General features: G+C 42.7%; 1 protein-coding gene across 5 annotated transcripts in view; it reads right to left on the reverse strand.

The window, feature by feature from the left end:
- tnn (tenascin N) overlaps nucleotides 1-11,192 on the reverse strand; it is a 46,720-nt gene extending 35,528 nt beyond the window's left edge. For all 5 annotated transcript variants that reach the window (XM_026150243.2, XM_026150242.2, XM_026150241.2 and 2 more), the window contains exons 1-4: nucleotides 11,042-11,192; nucleotides 1,726-1,934; nucleotides 1,444-1,635; nucleotides 858-1,325 (exon numbers count right to left, since the gene is read on the reverse strand). In XM_026150243.2, coding sequence (XP_026006028.2) covers nucleotides 858-1,325; nucleotides 1,444-1,635; nucleotides 1,726-1,921 — 856 coding nt within the window. In that variant the 5' untranslated portion in view covers nucleotides 1,922-1,934; nucleotides 11,042-11,192. The remainder of the gene's footprint in view (nucleotides 1-857; nucleotides 1,326-1,443; nucleotides 1,636-1,725; nucleotides 1,935-11,041) is intronic.
- Between the last annotated feature and the right edge of the window lie 11,325 nt (nucleotides 11,193-22,517).

The following is a 22,517-nucleotide window of genomic DNA, read 5'->3' on the forward strand; positions in this document are numbered from 1 at the left end:
TTTAATTTTAGTAAAAATATCTTCTTTCGGTTTTTTTTAGCAGAGCAAGGTGCAGCTGTTGAGCAGGGATCTTAAGCGGCTGATGGCAAGATGTAACAGCAAATACTAAAACAGGCTGGTTGAAAAGCTTTTTCTGCCCTGTAGCTGCACCTATATGAATATGACTTGATATTACTTGTAAGGTAATTGCCATTCAGTTGATGTATGACCCTGGACACTTGTACATGAATCACACAGATGGTAGGAGATAGATGATTAAAGCCCAGACTGCACTGCTTTGGCTCTTGAGAATCATTCAGTCTGGGCATGAAAATGCTACTAAAAGGATGCATATGGAAATTTATATGAAGGTGAACAGGTCATTAGGGCCAAGTGTTATATTTTTTAACGGTCCCTGAGCTGCTTGTAGCATCCGAGCTTCGTGACATAGCACTTAAAATTCTCAGGTTAATGTTAGTGCCATAGAGGTGACTGTAGAAATGTGACTTTTCAGTCTCAAGTGAAAAATGCAAGTTTGGGTCACATAAAGTTAATATCCACACCTCGATGCACACAAAGTTCACTTCTTCTTTTTTTTTAACTGTGATTTTTCTGCAAAACTCCCCAAGCTATGTCTTTTAGTTACTTTGATCTTTAGTAGGCTGGATGAGTGAAGCTATATGATAAATGTGTCAGATTACTGAAAAGGTTTTTATTAAATTTCAGTAAATGTCTTCCTATGTCCTTCTTCACATTTTCAAGCCGTCCACTGGGCCAGATTGGAGTCGCTGCCAGGCCGATTCGGGCCACCGGGCCTTAAGTTTGACGCCCTTGTGTTAAAGTTTGCAAAGCATCAACAGAAATCATGTTAAGCTTACCTAACGAACAGTCCTCCCCGTAAAAGCCGTCATCACAGATGCACTTGCCGTTCACACACTGGCCATTATCTGTGCAGTCATTGGGACACTTCTGGTTGCTGCAATCCTCACCAGTGAAGTGTGAGAAGCACACACATTTCCCGTCTACACACTGGCCCTTGTCATTGCAGTTGTTTGGACAGGTCAGTTCGCTGCAGTCTTCTCCGGTGTAGCCCTCATAGCACACGCACTGGCCATCCACGCATTGGCCATTGTCATTGCAGTTGTCTGGACATGTCAGCTCACTGCAGTCTTCTCCGGTGTAGCCCTCATGGCAGACGCACCGGCCATCTACGCATCTGCCATTGTCGTTGCACTCATCTGGGCAGGAGGATTCAGAACAGTCGGGGCCTTCCCATCCTACGTTACAGAGGCAGCTGCAGGTGTCGTGTTGGTAGGTACCATGGCCACTACAGCTTTTGTCCACGCCTTGATAAAGAGATACGCCAACACAGCGGGAGTGAAAAGAAGTGAGTGAAGAAGAAACGTTCAGTTCATCATGGAAAGTCCCCAGCAGCCTAGTCTATCATGTCATGTCATGGCCTACCTGCAGCACCACAGCATCCCTGTGCACACTGGGTCTTAAGGTAGTTGACTTCTTCTTCGAGTCCATTGACTCTGTAAAGCAAAGACTTAAAGCTTTCCGACTCCTCGCAGTCACATCTGGGTGACTGCAGCTTGATGTTGTGTCTGAAGATAATGTCATTGTTTCCATTTTTTGTGGTCTCCATCTGCAGACCTGCAAAATGGATATCTTTGTTAAGTTCATGCTGCTACACCTATCTGTTGCTCTTCACTCTTAATCTCTCAGTTATATCTTTCTTATGACCTGTTTCATCCTGTGTTGATATGTGTTGTAGGTTGCAGCTGGTGCTCCCCGGGATGTCAATTTTATAGATGTGGCTCAAGGTGACTTCCTGCTCTGCAGCTGAGGGGTCTGGCTGGGTGTCAGCAGAACTTGTGCGTGACCATGTGCAGAGTAGGGCCAGCAGGCACAGGGCCCTCCACAGGGGTCTAGCGGTCATTGCTAGTGGTACACTGTTCCAAAAAATAGTAATGTCAAAGTATCTTACTGTATATTTTACAGTTTTGTACTGTCTTTCTAGAATATCATTAAATTTACATAAGTAGACTGTGATTTTACATGTCAAAGGTAAAATAACATAACATCACTGTAAATATAGTACAACACAATTTACTTGTTTTTTAAATATATTTTTTAGTACACATGCATATTTAGATTGTAAAAATACATTCAGAAATGTATCATAATTTCACAAATATTTGTCTGTTATGTGAGAGAATGATCTGTTAAATTCAAATGTAAAGCGCTTTGGGTGCCTTGAAAAGCGCTATATAAATCCAATCCATTATTATTATTAAATGTAATACTATGGAAAAATATATAAAATGATTGAAAATTAATGAGAATAATCAATAATTAAATGAGTATTTGAATTATAATTTTGCTAAAAATTTCATGTCATCTAGATCTGATTCAATAATTCAGAGGTAACAAGTGAAAATATAATTAATAGGAATAAAAACTAAAAAAAAACATATAAAACATTGCACGGCCATGCTGTGCTAATTATATATTTTAAATAATAAATGTAGAGGTAGGAATTGCAATTAATATAAATCTCAAAGTATTCACCACATTCCTGAACAGAAATAGGCCTCTGCACCTGGGGTGTGGCCATGAAAACAATGTGACATGCCATTGGATGTTGGGACACATAATAACATGACGCTAAGCATCGGCCAATGAATGTGAACTAACAACCACAAGGTCGCGGGTATGGCAGCACTGTAGGAAAAAATCCTAATATAAAAGTATTTTACTGTGCATTTTACAGTTTTGTTCTGTTCTTCTAAAGTTACGTAAATAGACTGTGATAGACATTTCAAATGTAAATCAATGTTAAATCACTGTAATGTAATAAAACATAATTGTCATGATTATTAAATGTATCTGTCTGTACATATGCATATTTAGATTGTTAAAATACATTCACAAATCATGATCTCACAAATATCTGTCCGTTATTTGAAAGATTGAACTGTTGAATTCAAATGTAATGCTATGGAAAAGTATATAACATGATTCCTATAAGCTTGTGTTACATCACATAAGTATTATTATCATTGCCATTTAGGGCCATCGTGGCTCAAGAGTTGGCAGTTCGCCTTGTGATCAGAAGGTTGCCGGTTCGAGCCCCACCTTCGACACTCTTGGTATTGTGTCCGTGGTCAAGACTCTTCACCTACTGGTGATGGCCGATGGTGCGATATGGCAGCCTTGCCTCTGTCAGTCTGTCCCAGGGCAATCCATTATTATTTAAACCAACTGTTAACTGTATATTTCTGTACATTTACGTATTATGATTCATATTGCCACATTCATTGACCAGCACTTGGAAAAGGCAGAATCCCATGTAAAATTAGCACACACAACAAACTGTATTTTCATTACTGAAAATAACTGTATTTTCATGAGAAAGTTATTTTCTGTTATTTTACGGTAGTATTTTGGCGCCCAGCAGCCGGAATATTACCGTTTTTTTAGGATTTGTTTTTTCTAACAGTGTATTTGTGCAACTGAGGTCACTTATTTTTTATGTTTCAACATATAAAACAGCTCTGACATGCAAAAATAAAATCAACATTCGGGAACTTGTTCACTTTCAGTCTGAGAGTTTGTTGCTGGCAAGTTTGGTTAAGCTGTCATACTTTGTTACTCCACCTACTTCGTTCATCTTGTGACACACAGTTACCCCATAACCATTTTCCCTATACACAATCACTGGATAAGGACCAGCTGTAAAATTGTTACTAGATCTTCAGTTTCAAAACTCCCTCTGAATATATCTTTTTACCATTAGAATTTGTTGCCTTTGGCCCGGCAAGATTTGGAAAATGTCATGAAGTGTCTTAAAGAACTGACATGGACTCTGTTAGCAGAGGTTGCACATAGTCTAACAATGACTGGATATGGACTCGACGTGTGTGTTCTATGGTCTGAAGATCCCAGGAGTGTGAGGAAGCCCATGGAAACATGGCAGACAGTTTTGCTTCATGTGTGTGGGGGTACTCCCTTCTGAATTATACGTGTACAAAAAAGTCTTCTTATGAAAAGAGTACAAAATGTGGTAGAACTTACTAGCTAAGCTTGGAAAAAAATACTAACTACCTCATAATCATCTTCCCTTTAACAACAGTGCTGCATCTTACATATCTTCAAGCATACGGGCGACCGTGGCTCAGGGGGTTGGGAATCGCATCTGTAACCGGAAGGTCGCCGGTTCGATCCCTGGGCTCTCTGTCCTGGTCGTTGTGTCCTTGGGCAAGACACTACTACCTACTTGCCTACTGGTGTTGGCCAGAGGGGCCAATGGCGCGATATGGCAGCCTCGCTTCTGTCAGTCTGCCCCAGTCTGTGGCTACAACTGTAGCTTGCCTCTACCAGTGTGTGAGAGTGAATGAATAGTGGTATCGTAAAGTGCTTTGGGTGCCTTGAAAAGCGCTATATAAATCCAATCCATTATTATAAAAAAAACGAAACTCCAATGGTATCAGCTTTGTCTTGTTCATACAGTCACAGAAAAGGGAATTGTAGTTTTACATATCAGCACATAAAAAAAATAAGCTCATTCTGAGTAGGTTTTAAAATCAAGCTGTGTTGTTGTTTTTGTTGTAGTTATTTATTTAAGCCAAAATGCATGAGCTATAAGTGAAAAATTAAGCATACCCCATGATTCAACAGCTTATAGATGGACGGATTGTGTTCTGAGTTCATATTGTTAAGCAGAAAGTGTGGACTTAATTTTTCATATGCTGCTTCTGTATTTTGGCTTGATTTTATAATGAACTGACATGTAAAACCTTGTAATTGAAAAAGGATGTACTTTTTTGAACAGAACATTATTTTAGAACATAAGAGAAAAATCCAACTTAAACACCAAATCTCTTAAAACCAGTTTTTAAAGCAGAATTCGTGCGTGTGTGGTTAGTCAAACAGAAATTATATCTCATACTGGGGGCCTAGGAGTCTTGGGCCCTCCAGACAGTTGCCTGCTAGTCTGTGTTTGAAATCAAAGACAATAACGTTAAACACCTCACAGCTCAGTGTGAGGTACATCAAATTTACTTCGAGGACTCTCACATTGGCATGAGCAAAAGCATATGGAGATGAAATATCCCATCTGTTTTTTAGTGCTGGACTATACATTTTGTACAGACTGTATCTTTGGCAATAACTGTGTGTAACAAACCCCTGAAACTGTAGGCGTCTGTTGTTGCGCCTGACTGAACCTGTGTCTCGTGGCTGACAAAGGCACAGATTTGTACCTTCAACAGTGTCTTATACAGAGCTGAGGACAGAAATACATAAGTTACATTAGATTCACTGGGGCAGACTACTGTATATTTAATCACAAGAAACCTGAACCATTGTGTCACCATGTGTGTGTCGTAATGGAGCTCTCATTCAACAGTGTGGCAGTAGAAAGTGAATAGTCATCACTTTGGCAGAGATCGCAAACCATAAATTGTGCTCAGTCAGGCATTTCAAAGCTTCAGCGAATGCAGAAGCTTGTCCTCGGTGATGATGTCATTGTGTCTAATGACAGTGATGTCATGTGAACTTAAAACCTTGCAGCGGCTTCCCCGGGAAGCTAAATTACATGCTTTCAAAATAGAAATCCTGCTTAAGCTTCAATAGCCCTTTTGCCGGACTTTGGTTTGAATTAAACCTTATGGTACAAAAGTTTAAAAGGTGGCTTGAAGGAACACATGAGCTAACTGTGCTGAGCTCATGTGGTCTATGGAAACACAAAACCTCTAATCAAGTGAAGAAGAAAGAAGGAGAAACGGTGTCATGCTTGATAAATGCAAAATAAAGTTTTAATTACTGAGGTCAGCGTATGTGCAAATAATCCATATGAACCAAAATTTCCTTACTATGGTCAGACATACAGCTCTGGTTGTGAGCACAGCAACCCCACCCTCTGCTTATGAGGGGCAGCCAATCAGGTTTGCTTAAAGGGGGAGGAGCTGAAACAGCAGCTTTCAGAGTGTATACATGGCTTCAGTCTCACAGGCCTATACTATTCATGTAAACTGAGTGGCTCCACTGGGTCCAATACAGGACCAAATATACTACTGCACAAATAAAACCAGCAAATATTTCTCAGGCTTTTCCGGCATGTCACGATATACAAAAATAACTATTATTCAGTTTTATTTCAGTGTTTTAGCTCAACTTTACTATAAATTATAAACTCTAAGAACTGGGCAAAAACAGCTCTCTTATTTTGAGATTTATTCCTGTGTTTGCTCAAAATGTGAAATTTTGAAGTGGAAACAATGAATGACTTGGAAATCTATCAAAACATTTTCTCTTTGAGCATCAAAGACTAAAACAGCTGGAAAAGTTAAAAAATAATGTGCAGACAGAGAAACTAATACTTAAAATCCCATTAGACATTGAGAGAGAGCATTGGCCAGAATATTAAGTTGTCAACAAGCAGAACTAAAAACCTGCCAATACCACGATGACACCATTATCAGATTAACATATAATCTAAGCAGGGATCCTAGGAAACTGAGAATATGACAATATCTGACATTTTGAGTTACAGTTGAGTTACATGCTGTTATACGTGACATATTTTCAAACTCTAAAGTGGAAAGCTTCTCTTCATCGAGTCAACACATTTTATTTTGAGTTAAGTGCTGGAATATGAGTTCTAGCTCAAATGAATGCACACAACTCAAGTAGGTTTGTGATTCAGAATTCCCAGTGCTTTTTTTAGGGAGGCAAATGCACGTGTAATTATCATGACCAGTTCAAACTCAGTATATCCAGCTTGGTTATTTTAGCTGTGTATTTAACTACTGCTGGTCAAAGGCTTGAGGTCAGAGACCGGTGCCTGTGCAAACAATCCAAGCTATGACATCACAGACATGCTGTGTCTTTTACCCTATGCTGTGGTGAAAAACTAGACCTTAGAAGGTCTTTTGTCAATGGCCAAATCTTAGGCTTGTAAAACTGAGATTAAGGCCTTAAGACAGGAAAATGGAAATAAAGTGAGGGGTATGGAGAGCGGAAAACAGGATCGAGAATCAGATGGATCAGTGGGTGAGGGAGAGTGAATAGGTAAGAGAAGAAGTGATGGAGAGTTGTGTGTTGGAATCACTGACACTAGCAGTTAGCCACATTACAGATGGTATAGTATGGTGTGTAATAGCACTGAGCACGGGCTCACAGAGATGCTTAACAAGCATGTTTATAGCTCCCTGTCAAGGTTTTATTTGATGCTTGCCTTTTTCAAGGCCTTTTCTTATTTCTCTTGGAGGAGATTGCAGTGTGACTTTCCAAGCATAGCACAGGGTCGTGTCTGACTGCTGAGACTGTCCTCATGTTGGAAAGACAGACAGATGGAGGAATTAATGGAGAAAGGAAATGGGATAAAGAGGGAAGTGGGGCAGTTACATTTGAATGGATGGATGGATGGATGGATGGACACCAGTTGGGCTAAAAAAAACAAACAAAACGGAGCCAGTGCTACAGTGTGACAAAACTGCAGTTCTTTGAAAAGTGTTGGTTCCAACACTGCTTGACCATTTTGCACAAAAAATGTTACTGCTCAAAGTTTGGACACATGCAGTATATTGCTTGCTGTGAAATTTTAGTTTCATATGTTACACTGTTTTTGTAGTATTTGTATTTATTTTTGTCCTAAGTCTCATCTACCCACCTTCTTTCTTTTTCTTTTCTTTTCTTTTTTTTTCATTGACATCTGAGGTCATGTTTGAACATGAATCACTCAAAAAGTATTAAAGATAGAACCCTGAAATTTTCACAGGTCTTTCTGATTGTAATGTTAAATTTCGATCTGTAATTTGAGATAGCTGCTTCAAAAAAGGTCTGAGGACTGGCTAGTTGAATTATGTATTTAAAAAGTTAAAGCAGTTCTGTGTAAGTCTCGTATTTGAGCACACACTAATAAAACAAATCACACTGCGAAGAGTAATTGTGTCAAGTTTTGAAAGTTATATCATTTGTAATCTAGGGTTTCACAGTATTGCACCATAAAACATGTATAGTCCGTTTAACATCAAATTCTCAGTGTCATAAATGAAAATATTGCTATTTTGATTCAACTTTCATGCTGGTTTGAGCAAATCTGAACAGTTGGACCACAAAAAACCTAAAATATCAGGAGCTAGTCTATTTTAAAAAGACTGGAATTTCCAGATGGTACTGTAATTATAAGTGAAAACATTAGTTTGTTCAGTGTTTTCATATTTTTCATTTTCCAGACCTTCTTTGTAAGCGTGCACATTGATGCACTTTCAGCTCTGAAACACAGGCAGGTTTAAAGCCTGTTACAAAATGTTATCTATAGCTAATTTTACCTTTTTTTTCTTTGCAACTCATCCTGTTGGACTTTCCATAAAGCTAGTGATGTGTTTTGATTGAAAGGTACTGTCCGCGAGGCCTCACCTTCCTAATTCAACTTACCGAACTGCTGTCCATTTTGTAGCAAAGGAAATTTTTTGTACGCTTTGTAGTGCAGACTGTGGGTTCCAGTTTTGCTGTTTGAAGTTCAAGTATTTTATTAACTCACCTACCTTATTAAAGTCACATAACAACTCCCTGTCATCCAAATATGGTTACTTTTGGCTCCAAAAGGCAACAATGAGGAAGCCAAAACACTAATGTAGATGTTTCAGTACTGCTGGTTGACATCAGAGTGACTAATCCCATCTTAATTTACAGTCTGTGAGAGAAATAGAAGATGGATGATGGATAATTGGCATATGAATGTATAAATGTGAAGGACAGTATAGAACAAATACGCCGTTATGATTTATTAGGTACCAATCATTCACTCCACTAATGGACAAGTGGAAGAGGGGGTGATTAAAAGTAAACTGACAGGCAAGATTAAATATCAATGAATGAAACAGATGGGATCTAAATAAAGGTGTAGAATTCAATATCTGCCATGACATAAACCATGATATATTTTCGATTATTGTAAAAGTGAGCTTTCTGGCTTTGGCGTCCAGTTGATTTGGAAACATAATTCAGCTGACTGCCAGTAATGACTCTAGACTGCAGGATAAAGCAGGGAAACCGATGGGCTTTCCACATGGGTCATTCGGCATTTCATTATGGCTTTCAAGCCAACACAAACCTAATTCAGAGTGTTCGTAAACACAGTCCTTCCTGACAATGACTTTCCTTTGAAAGCAACGCTGTGTTAGTAGTGTTTGCTGATATAATATTTGTTCACTCTGCCCATCTGTGTCCTGTTTATGAAACTTGGTATTTATGGCCTCCAGAAGCACTGGAGGAGCCCTCCAACGGTAACAAGAGAAATGTATTCGACCTGAGACAAGACTGTCTGGACTGGCAGACACTTTTCACTAAAGGCTGCTTGACAAGCTGTAAGGGATGATTGTGCATTTGTGTGTTTCTCTGTCAAAGCCTTTGAAACCTCACCGTGTTAAACAATCGGCCACAAGAATACAGAGAAAGAGGAGAAAAGGCAACTGCACATAAAAAGAAAAACAAACAGCTGCAGAGGAAAGCTTGTATCGGGAATAAAGACTCCGAGAGAGAAATGTGAAGTAGAATAAGACCCGGTCAGTCTTTGCACATTTGCCCTATCCTCTCTAGAGAGCCATTAAATATCAGACAAAAGGCTGACTGTTTCACCGGATTTCAACTTTTGACTAATCTCTATGGAACAAACCGACAAGCCGGAGGATGAGAAGAGGTAAGGTCGTGCCTCATGTGGTTGCAAACTTCTAGACGTTCCTCTCCCTTCTTCTCTTCCTTTCACACACGGCAACTCGCAGACAGAACATGGAAACGAAAATGAATAAAACAAAGCTGAAAGCAATTATCGTCTGAGAGCAGAGCTCATATCTTCACGATTCTGTCTGTCTCCTACTGATACATAGACCACAAGGAGACCTCGATAAGGACCTCGCTTCATCAGAACCGCAGAGACTTAATTCCCCTCAGTGGGCTGACAGAAGAACCCAGTGAAAAGGCAATAATAAAGCAGCTAAATACCTGACATAGATTAGCTTTTCTAAAAATAAAAGTGTTTTCAGTAGCTTTGCAGTAAGGTCATTTTCAGGCGGTTTGAGTAAATAAAATGACTGATGTTTCCATGAAAGCAGTAACATTATGCAATGTGAACACATTTTATAAGCCACCCACTCAGGGTTGTGGGTCTCTCTCTCTCTCTATCATTTTGCATGGCTCAAGGCCCACATCTGTAGCTCATTTTGCGAGGGCTTCTGTGAATTCGCGGTGCCAGTACAGTAGCATTAAAGGTAAATCTACTGGATCAACAGTCCTGCGAGAACATTTCTCACCTCAGCACATAATTGAATACTAATAATTTTTGTTATTATCATAGAGGAAAATCTATGATGGCAGCTTCATTGTCAAACAGCACGGGATTGTCATGACAACAATCATATTCATGATATGAAATTAATATTTTTAATACACCGTTAGAAAAACTGAGGCTGTCACAGTTACTCTGATGGGAAAATAATCACACTGATCACATTTATACTACGTTACGACGATCTGTCTATTTATTTTTTTTAATTTATAAATGTTTACCTGAACGCATGTTCTTCATATTTCAATGAAATACACTAAGTATGCTTTGATTATGCAAATTAAGCATGAAATGCTCACAGGAAGTTGTTGATCGTGTCAAATATCATCATAAATCAGTCTGTATCGCTTACCAAGTTTTACAAAACCTTCTCTTAAACCAAGTCCTGCAAAGCAAGCCCAGACTAACGCAAGAACAGCTTCAGTCCTGGGACACTTGATAAATTCTGGGTCTCACTTTAGCTCATTTGCTGTCATGTCTCATTATTGCCCCTCAAACCTTCTGAGTAAAAAAGAGGTAAACAGGGTTCTAAAAATAAGGGAAAGGCTAAAGGAAGGTAGAACAGACAAAAAGAAATGCACAAATAAAAATATCCTAAGCAAGAGTGAAGCAATATTTGAATCCTCCAAAAAAGAAAAGGAGCATATAGTTAACGTATCTAAGTTAGAAATGGCACTTAAAAATGAAAAGAATATGAATATGTCTTACCCTTGGGGGGAGCTTTGTTAACTTTCTCTCCTTTCTACCTTTCTTCTTTCTGACTTTTCTCTGACGGACCGAGTGTCACTCAGCAACTCTCTCTCTACCACCTGCTGACAGGCCAGGGCCAACGAGTCAAGGATCTCTGCACTGCCAGCGCTCTCTCCCTCCCTCTACAACTGTTAAAATCTCCTCTAAATGCCTGTAGGCCAATGGGCAGTTAGTTGGGGAGTGTCTGCTCTCCCCCATCCGCTCAAGTGATTAAAACAAAAATGGGGGACAAGAGAAGGAGATAATGAGTTGCATTTACTTCTGTTTACCTCGTGGCTCTTATCACTCATAGTTCTCATTCGTCTCAACACTCTCATTCCTTTATTTTTTCCTCCCTGTGTGAGTTTAGTTACGCTAGCAGAGAGCCAGCAGCGGGAGTTAAATTTAATCTCTATAGCAGAGATGGTAGCATTTAAGACACAATAACTGAGTAGAGGTTGGGTCAAAAGGGGCAAAACTGAAGCCAAGAAAAACTCTGAGTGGGTTTAGGTTAGAAGAAGAAAACAACTTAAGTGTCAAAATTGTGCACAAGAATATACAAGAAGAACTAAAGGGGGGGGGGATATTTAAAATGGCATGGATATAGCAGTGGCATACAGATTGTGTAACATTAAATGAAAAGAAAAGGAAAGACAGGGATGTTTCCTGGAAAAAATATTGTCTTGGGGATGAGTTCTTGAGTGATAATAATCACTTTGCTGTTGGTTGGATGACTGGCAATTAGAAACCCCAAAGTCTTGATGTGATTTAAAACTTACATATTCTTCTCTCTGAAATATTTCTCACGTTATTTTCCTTTTCAATTTATTTCTGTGAAACGGGCCACCGCTAAGCATACTGTGAAGACACATAGCAACGCTAACTCTTTCAAGCCGACAGAAAAAACCACAAGCTTCAAAAACCTGCCTCCTCAGACTGTCATCACTTTAAAACATGCAATGAAAAAGTACTGCGTTTCAAGATGTTTCCTGTTAGCACAGAATAAAATGCAAAAGCTAAGTGCATCCATACAAGCGAGGGCAGAAAACACATCACCCGTTAACACTGCAACTGTTACTGAAGACCCCGTGTGTCACGGATGACAGCTTTAAGCTGACATAAGTAAGGTGTCAGATGTCTTTGGGGCACAGAGACCTGTGATCACATGTTTTCACCTTTGCTTTCTACTTTTTATTTTACATATTCACACACGAGGACCCCAGAATTCGATTTGGATCAGACTGAATATCCCACACCAAATATTCACTCCCTCGTTCGGTTTCATCATCCACCTCCTCCCTGAAGATCCACAGATCTATACAGATCTATAGATATGTTAACATGGTACAACTGCACAATTAGGTGCTCAATCTGAGCAGGTTTGTCTATTTAAGCAGCACTTGTTGCACCATGTATGTCATCACGAATGTAAAATGTTTCCTCAAAAACTGGAATTCTGGGCAACTCTTGAGAAAGAATAATGACTTAGAAATAACAAATAGTCTCCTTTAAATAATGATGTAAATTCAGTCTCCCATATAAATATATAAGGTCATAAGTATATAAGTATTTAACTCTATAAAAATTCACTGTGGGTTTGCTGTTGATGAATGGGTCAGATTTTTTCTTTTGTTTTGTTTTTTTAAATAGCATATATATAAATAGCAATATTTTCCAAATAACTAAAAAGACCAATGATAGTATTATTGTCACTTAAAGACAGCATAGCTACTGAAAGATAACATCTGTCCTTCAGCAGCGGTATCTCTGGTGCCGTTAGTGGCAAACTCCTCCCTGGATAATGGACAGAGATGAATGGCTCACCATATGCTCAATAATGGCGTAGTCATTACAGAGAATTTACCTTTCTTCCAGAAGTTAAGACGTAACCTTGGAACATCAGTATGTGTTGCTGAGCCTTAGATTTGGTTCTATAACAGGGCTTTCTAGCCCTCTTTCAAACTTGCATTAGCAGACAACTGTGAATCTAGGACACTTTCAATTACACTATGCCTCCAGAGTAAAGCCAACAGTGATTAATTAAGTTGTCTTGACTTTCTTTTTATCAAGCTGAAAGATTCCTTTCAACTCGTACAAAGCTCTTCGGTCCTTGTTATTAGAAAAAGGCATATGTAGATATGAATCAGGGTTTTTTTTAATTAATTTCGTCAGAGTGCAGAGTAAAATCATGAGAATAAGATTTGTATGGAAGAAAAAAAAGAGTCTGATCTGATATCCCCAATGACAAAAAATACTTCTTTTAAAAACTGCCTCTTGTGTCTCGTATGGCCATAGACATCCCAGAGAGAACATATACATATTTGTTTTCTTTCTGGGAGATAATCCATTTATTTGGTATTTCCTCCGCTAAATTTAGAGTATTTCTCCTGCATCTGCAGTATTTGTTGTACTAAGCCGTATAGCTTGTGGCTGTAGTACCAAATTGATATGCGAGTGGTATCTAGCTTCTCATTAGCATGGAAGAAAAACACATTTTCCCTAATGCCATTCTAATTTTAACCTCCTGAGACTGGAGATCTTGTTTGCGATGTATTTATTTAAAGTTCTCTTAGCTATTTGAGATTGTTTGGACTCGATAAGTATAAAAACTATTTTATTCCTTCCTAGTTAAATTTACCCTTTTTAATTTTTCATATTTATTTCCTTTCTTATTCATAGCCTTTTCCTTTTTTGTTTTCTTTAGGTCACGAGCAGTTGTCCAAGCATTTCACTACATATCGTACTGTGTATGACTGTGTACGTGACAAATAAAAATTTGAATTTGAATTTGAATTTGAATTTGAATTTGAATTTGAAACTATGCATTATCTTTGAACCAAAAGTATGACCTCATATAGAGACAATGGGTTTATTTTAAAATAACCATTGTTGTTATCAAACTATTGGACATTTTATGGAGCAGAATAAAGTATAACAAAAGCTCAAACGTAATGTTAAATTTAAATATGTTATAATAAGCAACATACATGGTAACGTAGTATTTATTGTGAAAACTGTGACGAGTCAGAGAAATCAACTAGAGGTTACACACTGAACCATGTATTACAGTAGGCAATACTGTAACACCATTATTATCAGGTCTTTTTACCTTTGGTCATTTAGCACTGCATGAAATGTTCCTTCTCTTAAATTGTGTTTGTAGGAACACAACAAATGTCACAATCAGGGGCATGCATGCAAAGATTCACTTGCCAAAAATTTAGCTGTAAATGTCATGAAGCATTACTGTTGTGTTTCTGCTGACAAACCCCTTAACAAGTGACTGATTTTGGTAAATTCAGTGCATCATAAATGGCATAACTGCTTCCTAACGATGGAAACAGTTTTCGTTGCTTTCCTCTGTACTTATTACAAAAATTGCAACTTCTTCTGAGTCATTTTCTGTTTGTTAGCAATTGCTTTCAAGGATTTTGTAAAGAAAGTCAGACAAAAGTATCTGAACGGACTTTAATACTAAAACGTAACAATCAACTTCTTCTCATTTTTAATTCACAAATCTATTTAATATCAAAACAAGAAAGACCTCCATCTTTTGGATGCATAAATGTTACAAAAAAGTCTGCAAATGGAACTTTAAAGTCTATCCATACGCTTTGTTGTGGGGGCATGCTGTGCGGGAGGTGATGAGATTTGCATAGCTTCATAGGACAAAGAGAAACTATTTCATGCATGTCACTATAAAAGTTGACGGTGTGACCGTTTAAATTTTGCATTTTTGTACACTGTGAATTTTTCCCATGCTGGGAAATATACGCCACACTAACAGCAGATGTAAAAGAACTTTTCCCAGCAGGATTAATTTCATTTTATGGTTTCTTTAATGCGATGCATGTCTTTGCTCCTGTTCTGTATTATTTCTTTGGGAAAAAAGAAAAACTCTGAACTGTCTTTAGAAGAACCCACGCACCTCTGGTCCTCAAATGAGTTAGCCTGCATGGGATAAAAATGCATCAGGGTGTATGTCAATTCTCATTCGCCCTGTGTGTGTACGTTGACATGTAATATGAAAGATGTAAATGAAAGCTTTCTGAAGGTAAGAAATATAAAAGTACTAGTCTAGTCTGCCTAATTGGACATGGAAACTCCTCATCTTCAACCTGAGCTTAATAATGGAGACAATTCAAAAACAATGCCTGAAAACAACAACAGCAATAACCTTACTTTGTGTTTTGTTCATGACAGTGGAAAATCTTGGCTTTAACATCGCAGTTATTTTTCAATTAGGATAGGGTCTGGTAAGCAGGATTAGTCATGGCTTGTGGTTTGCATTTTTTCCTCATGTTTTTAAAACAAGTGCAAATATGAGTTTCAAGCACACGGTGAGAAATCATTATGAGATTATGTGAAGACAGACATATTTTGTTGCAGCTGACATTACAGTACGTGAGATTCTCTGTTAGTACGCTTGATTGAACTGACAGGTAACATTTCTGTCACAAGGTGTAGCAAAAACAAGAGAATTGTCAAACCACAAACATTTTTTTATGATGCTTTTGTTAGGACGCCTGGGTCGTTGACCCATGTTTGAGTTTATTATATTAGTTATCATTTCTAGTCTTTGGTTTCTTTGTCTGTGTTCTGTCTTATGGTTTACGTCTCGGTTTCCTCTGTTGCAGTCCCTGCGTGTGAGTCTGTGTCTTTAGTTCAGTCTGTGTTGTTTCCTGCTTTATTTTGAAGGTCCATGGTTGTGTCCAAATTCATGGGCTGCATCCTCCTGAGGACCCGGCCTTCGCGGTCTACGTGGGCCGGGTCCTCAGAAGGTCGGGTAGGCCGGAAGTAAACGGCCGTGAAATTGGACGGTCTAGCCTTCTGATTAGCGTCACCGCTGTCTCGGTGGAGTTTAATAAACTCAGCCGTCTGCTCCTTGCTATCTAAAATATAACAGGACACTGGCGTAAATTCTCGACTGTCTCATACTTCTGTTTAATCAGTTTTCTGTTTGACGTTTAGTCAGCTGTGTAAAAACCAAGGAGGAACCCACCCAGGGGATTAATAAAGTTTTATTTTATCTAATCTTATCTAATAACTTTAATCTCAGCCAAACCGATTTACTCACAAACAAACAAAACACTGAAAAAAGCCCAACAATAACATTTTTAGGTTGTCTAAGTGACTTATATATTACGTTTAACCCGAGCAGCGAAAGTCCGCGGTGATCTGAAAATGATGTGCCGGGAGTTGTGCCGTTCTCGGCCGCATCAGTAACCCTCGAGCTCCCGGCTAGCTATCGAGCTGGTGGGTAGCAGACACCTCCGAAAACGTCGAAGCACTTTTGCAAATATGCGATATCTTGATAAACCGAGCAGATATTTGATGTTTACACAGCTACTTCCTCGCCTGAAAAAATGTTAAAAGTTTATTTTGTGACCCAGAAAGATTAGTATGAGTAATTTTAAAACTTAGTAGCGGCCGCCATTGTTGGAAACTGGAGTTTGGCTGGGCCGCGCTATGAATTCTGGGATATGGTAGGCCACGAAGGACACACCCGACCCATCCTTAAAATTCGGGGAAAAGGAGGACGCATTTGTTGGCTACATTCGGAGGAGTCTACGAATTTGGACAGCCTTCGGCTGTCACGGTCCGCTGTGACAGACCGTGTGGAGAGTGCGTGGAGGACTCAGGTGCGGACACGAGTGACACGGGAGTAAACTTTAAACAAAAGCGAGCCTTTTATTGTGGCTGGTAACGCAAGAGAAACAAACAAGAATAAGGGCAGCTCAAAAGCAATAACTAAACAGAAACCTAAACTGGGAATGAACTAAGGTAAGGCTATGAATACAACAGACCGGGCATGGAAACATGGAGGGTGGGAACACAGACGACGCGACACAGACTGTATGAAACACAGAGACTAAATACACATGAGGGATGATCAGGGGAAGTGGATGCACACGGGGAACACAGGTGACACTGATAATCATAACAAGACACGGCAGGAGTGAACGTAACACTGATGGGAGATGGGCAAAGTAAAACAGGAAGTACACAGAGGTTCAAACAGGAGGAGAGAGAGCACGGGGAGAACGCAGACATAACGGGCTGGGGGAAACATAGAATAAAACACAAAGAGAGACGAGGGCTCATAAATACACAGAGGGGCACACAGGGGGTAAGAGTCACGAAGGGAAAACACATAAGGAACAACGTAACAGATCAACCCAGGAAGCATGGCCTAAATAAAGAACAAAATACAAAAATACATGAAAACTAAGAATACTGGGCCCACATGGCCCAGGACCATGACATCACCCCCCCCTAAAGGGCTGGCTCCCGACAGCCCAAACCCGAGAAACAAAACAAAAACAGAAAACAACCCACCCAGGGCGGGAGGCGGGGGACCAGGACGGAGGGACCAGAACGGGAAACAAAAACAAACAGAAAACACAGGAGCACATGACTATAGTCCAAATAAGGTTCAGGGGGCCGACCCAGAGCCCACAGGCACAAGAGTTCACGGGTCACACGGTCGGGGGGCCGACCAGGCGGGTGGCACAGGTGACAGAGCTGGTCCGGAGGCCGGCCGCACGGAAGGCAGCGGCGGCGGCGAAGGAGACGACGGAGCAGTTCAGGGGGCCGACCGCGCGGAAGGCAGCGGCGGCTCTCCAGTCTCAGGCGTGCTGGCCATGGCCTGGTGGGCACAGGACCAGTCGAGGCAGGACCAGACGAGGCAGGACCAGACGATGGCGATGCGGGGGCCGGACCAGGCGTCGCTGCAGAGGCTGAGGCTGGACCAGGCGAGGATAAAGACTCGGATGAAGCTGGACCAGGCGAAGCACAGGATGAAGCTGGACCAGGCGAAGCACAGGCAGAAGCTGGGCCAGGAGGAGCAGAAGCCAAAGTTGAGGCTGGGCCAGACGAGGACGAAGACTCTGAGGCTGCAGCAGACGAAGCACAGGCTGGAGCTGCAGCAGACGAAGCACAGGCTGGAGCTGCAGCAGACGAAGCACAGGCTGGAGCTGCAGCAGACGAAGCACAGGCTGGAGCTGGACCAGGAGGAGCAGAAGCAGAAGGTGGCTGGATGGGCGGCTCGGGACCCCCAGCAGACGTGGCATGGTGCTGGACGGGCGGCTCGGGCCCTCCAGCGGTGGCATGAGGCCGGATGGGCTCCTCGGGCCCTCCAGCGGAGACAGGAGGCTGAACGGGCCCCTCGGACCCTCCAGCGGAGACAGGAGGCTGAACGGGCCCCTCGGACCCTCCAGCGGACGTGGCGTGAGGCTGAACGGGCTCCTCGGGCCCTCCAGCGGAGACAGGAGGCTGAACGGGCCCCTCGGACCCTCCAGCGGACGTGGCGTGAGGCTGAACGGGCTCCTCGGGCCCTCCAGCTGACGTGGCGTGAGGCTGAACGGGCTCCTCGGGCCCTCCAGCTGACGTGGCGTGAGGCCATTGCGGCGGTGATGAGACCCTGGGGCCTATAATGGAAGCATCAGTTGGTGCAGGCGCCTGCAGAGCGTCAACCGCTCCCACCCGAGTGCCTAGGCTGGGTGCGGAGCTCAGCTGTGCACTGACTGGCATAACCTTGGGAACCAACCTGGGTGTAGGAACAAACCGGACGGCAGCCATTCCCACCTGAGGTGCAGATGCAGGTGCAGGATATGGCTGACCTACGGCTGCCCTGACCCCAGTGGTGAGAACTAGCTCAGGTGCTGGCTGGGTGACCCCTGCCTCTACCTGGAGATCAGACGCAGGTGAGAGGTCAGGCAACGCCACAGCCACCCTGGGAGTGAGCACAAAGTTCCAGATATTGACTTTGTCAGGTGCAAGCAGAGGAGCAACAACAGACAAAGACCTTAAAGTCTCTAAGCCCTTAACATAGTCCAAATTGTCCTTAGTTGCCCTTCTTGGGGAGCTAAACACATCTTCTGTCTTGGAGCATGATTCAAACAACATTTCAGACCTGAAATAAGTTGGCTCAGTGACACAAGTGATAGTTATACTGTCCCAGGAAGCATGATTCTTAAGGCCAAGACATGATTCATGAACCCACATAAAACAACCAGGACTATGTGCGGATGATTTTAACATAATAATTTGGCAGTCACATAGGAAATAACTACGCTTATTGGAGTCTAAGCCCCCCGTAGGCGAGACTGAGTTAAGGGGGGGTTCAGCCACACACACTAATCGGCTGTGGAAGGCTAGTGAGTGGAATGCACATGGACCTGGCTTTGCACAGAAAACATAGTGGACTGGCTCTGAGCCATCCGGCTGAATTGTCTTTAGATCAGCCAGTTCATTAACTGCTGTCCAAAGGTCCTGGCCCAGGGGTGCAGTTAAAGGGCTAGCTGGGTTGTAATGGCTAGCATGGCGCTCCCCCCCGACAGCCTTTGAAACATGAAATTCAGCCTTGTCATTGGATAATGCGGGAGCATAACTTAAACAGTCCTTCAGTGTTGTATTAACGGAAATTGCAATGTCATTCACAGACATAGGGAAACCTGGCAGACCCATAATAATCGTCCCGGCCCGATGGACTGGTGTAGAAAAGCAGTCGCTGATGTCGGGCTCCAAAGCACTCACTCTGGTCAAACCATCAGCAGAGTGAGGAACATGGGGACCGATCAGCACAGGATCATAACAGACATTTTCATGATCAACACTGGACATTTCTTCTTTCGCTGGTCTAGTTATATAAACAGAACATTTGTTATTTGACTCGGGAACAAAGTAAACTGACTCGGAAATGGGGGTGCTAGCCAAGGGCAATACAGTCTTACTACTGGTCAGATCAGAAGCTTTCTCACTTGATTTGCGGTTAACAGACAGCAGGGGCTGAGACACGGTCTTAAATAAGGCCCCAAATGCCCTAGCGGTCTTAAAAGAAGACCTCTCAGTGGAAGATGGAGGTTCTGGGTGTGCAGAATCATTAGTACATCCTTTTTCGCTAATGTCCCCCTCATCCTGCTCATACGTAATACCAGGGTTTAACAGTACATCACTTGGTTTAATTCTCAGGACTGAAGAGTCTATGGTCGGTTTGGCAGTGTCGGTTTCACAGTTCGGTGATGGCAGTGTGTCTTCCCCAAGAATAGCGTGCCCAACACCAGAAAGTTTAGCTTTGTTGTCAAAACACAATGTGGGCACAGGATTAACACCTTCAACATTAGCAGTCAGAGGCATGGAAAAGGCAGCTTCTTCACTGGCCCCCGAGAAAACAGACCGTGATGAGGTGCATGGGGGGGTGACAGAGTTAACAGTACAGGTAAATTGTGTCTCCATCTCCGAGACCTTAATTGTCTTTCCAAGGCCCTCGCCCTCACTACATCCAGGGCGTTTCAGTGGCAACAGAACGTTATCACTAACCTCTGAGTGCCGTGTAGAGCGACGCCGACGCCGCTTCCTCCTCGGAGCGGCCGCGAGCGCGGCAGCGTTAACTGTTGGGATCGAGTCTTCCTCCTCTGCCCACATCCTCGCCAGACAAGCGGCCGGAGACGTGAAGTCCTCGCGAGGGGGTGACGGTGAGCGGCCGGTCTGAAGCAGGGCGATAGGTGGGAGCTCCTCCTCGGGAATGAGCCAAGGCTTCCAACGGAGCTCCTCCTCCCGATAAGCCCGCAACACCTGCTGACGCTCATCGTCACCAAAATCTATGGCCTCCATCGCCTCCGTGTGCTGGTCAGTGCAGCTTGACTGTGGCGGAAACGAGGAAGCCGATCCACGGTGAGGCGATGGCTGAGTGGAAGTGGACCTCAGCGTTCCACCTCTCACAGCCTCTGGCTCATGAGGCAGCGGCGATGACACCCGTCCACGGGACGGAGGTGTGGGTGCTGAGGCGGCATTCAGGACCCTCTGGGCCAGCGCACGGGCACGAAGCTCCTCCTTAAGGGGGCCCAGGGAGTCAAACGCCTCGACGAGGTGGGGGAGCTGTCGCAACCGTGGCTCCCGCAACAAAACGGCGTCCACGGCCGCCAATCCCGTGGAAACCACACTTGGATCCGCGCATCCGATGATGCGATCCATAATGCGGCAGAGCCGGTTCAGCTCCTCCCCTACCTCCTCTGAAATGTCCGCTGAGTCCGACATGGTCGCGTCGTACTGTCACGGTCCGCTGTGACAGACCGTGTGGAGAGTGCGTGGAGGACTCAGGTGCGGACACGAGTGACACGGGAGTAAACTTTAAACAAAAGCGAGCCTTTTATTGTGGCTGGTAACGCAAGAGAAACAAACAAGAATAAGGGCAGCTCAAAAGCAATAACTAAACAGAAACCTAAACTGGGAATGAACTAAGGTAAGGCTATGAATACAACAGACCGGGCATGGAAACATGGAGGGTGGGAACACAGACGACGCGACACAGACTGTATGAAACACAGAGACTAAATACACATGAGGGATGATCAGGGGAAGTGGATGCACACGGGGAACACAGGTGACACTGATAATCATAACAAGACACGGCAGGAGTGAACGTAACACTGATGGGAGATGGGCAAAGTAAAACAGGAAGTACACAGAGGTTCAAACAGGAGGAGAGAGAGCACGGGGAGAACGCAGACATAACGGGCTGGGGGAAACATAGAATAAAACACAAAGAGAGACGAGGGCTCATAAATACACAGAGGGGCACACAGGGGGTAAGAGTCACGAAGGGAAAACACATAAGGAACAACGTAACAGATCAACCCAGGAAGCATGGCCTAAATAAAGAACAAAATACAAAAATACATGAAAACTAAGAATACTGGGCCCACATGGCCCAGGACCATGACATCGGCGCGTCGCTGTGACGTAATAGGTCTACAAATGCGGCCTCAGGAATTTGGACACGACCCATGTCTGATGTTAATGTATCTGGTTTTGCTTCCCCTGTTTCGTTAGGCCTGATTTGCCCCAGCTGTGTTTCCCTCCTGTTACCCATTCCCTGATTGCTCCCTCTGTGTATTTAAGCCCTGTGTTTCTCTGTGTCTATGTTGTGATCTACCCTTATCTTGCTGTGTGTTCGGTCTGTGTAAGTGTGTTTTGTAGTCTCAGTTTTGTTACCCTTTTGAGTTCACGTTTGTCTCTGGAGTCTGCACTTTGTGTCCTTTTCCTGCCTGCACACAACCTTCACATAACAGAAGATCGCGACCAGAACATGGACCCCACAGACTCTTTTTCCTCGGAGTTCAACGCCGAGATAATGCGGATGGTGAGTCTGCTCAACCGCATTGCCCAGTCACAGGATTTACGGACTATGGCAGTCGGGCTAAGTACAGTAGATGCCATCATTAGGCATAACCCTCAGCTTACTCAGTTTGCTAAGGACACTAAGTTGGAGAGAGCAAGTCAGTGCTGGTGAGCTTGCTCTCTCACTCACTAAATCTTCCCCATCGCTGCTTCAGCAAGACACACACTCTCCACCTGCCTCTACGCTGCTATGGACCTCCTCTCCTTTCACACGCCAGTCGGGACCTTGTTCACCTGTCCATTCACCAGCCTTGTTACCCTTTTGAGTTCAGCA

This window comes from Astatotilapia calliptera, chromosome 18 (assembly GCF_964374335.1).
Source record: "Astatotilapia calliptera chromosome 18, fAstCal68.1, whole genome shotgun sequence".
Classification (NCBI taxonomy): Eukaryota; Metazoa; Chordata; class Actinopteri; order Cichliformes; family Cichlidae; genus Astatotilapia; species Astatotilapia calliptera.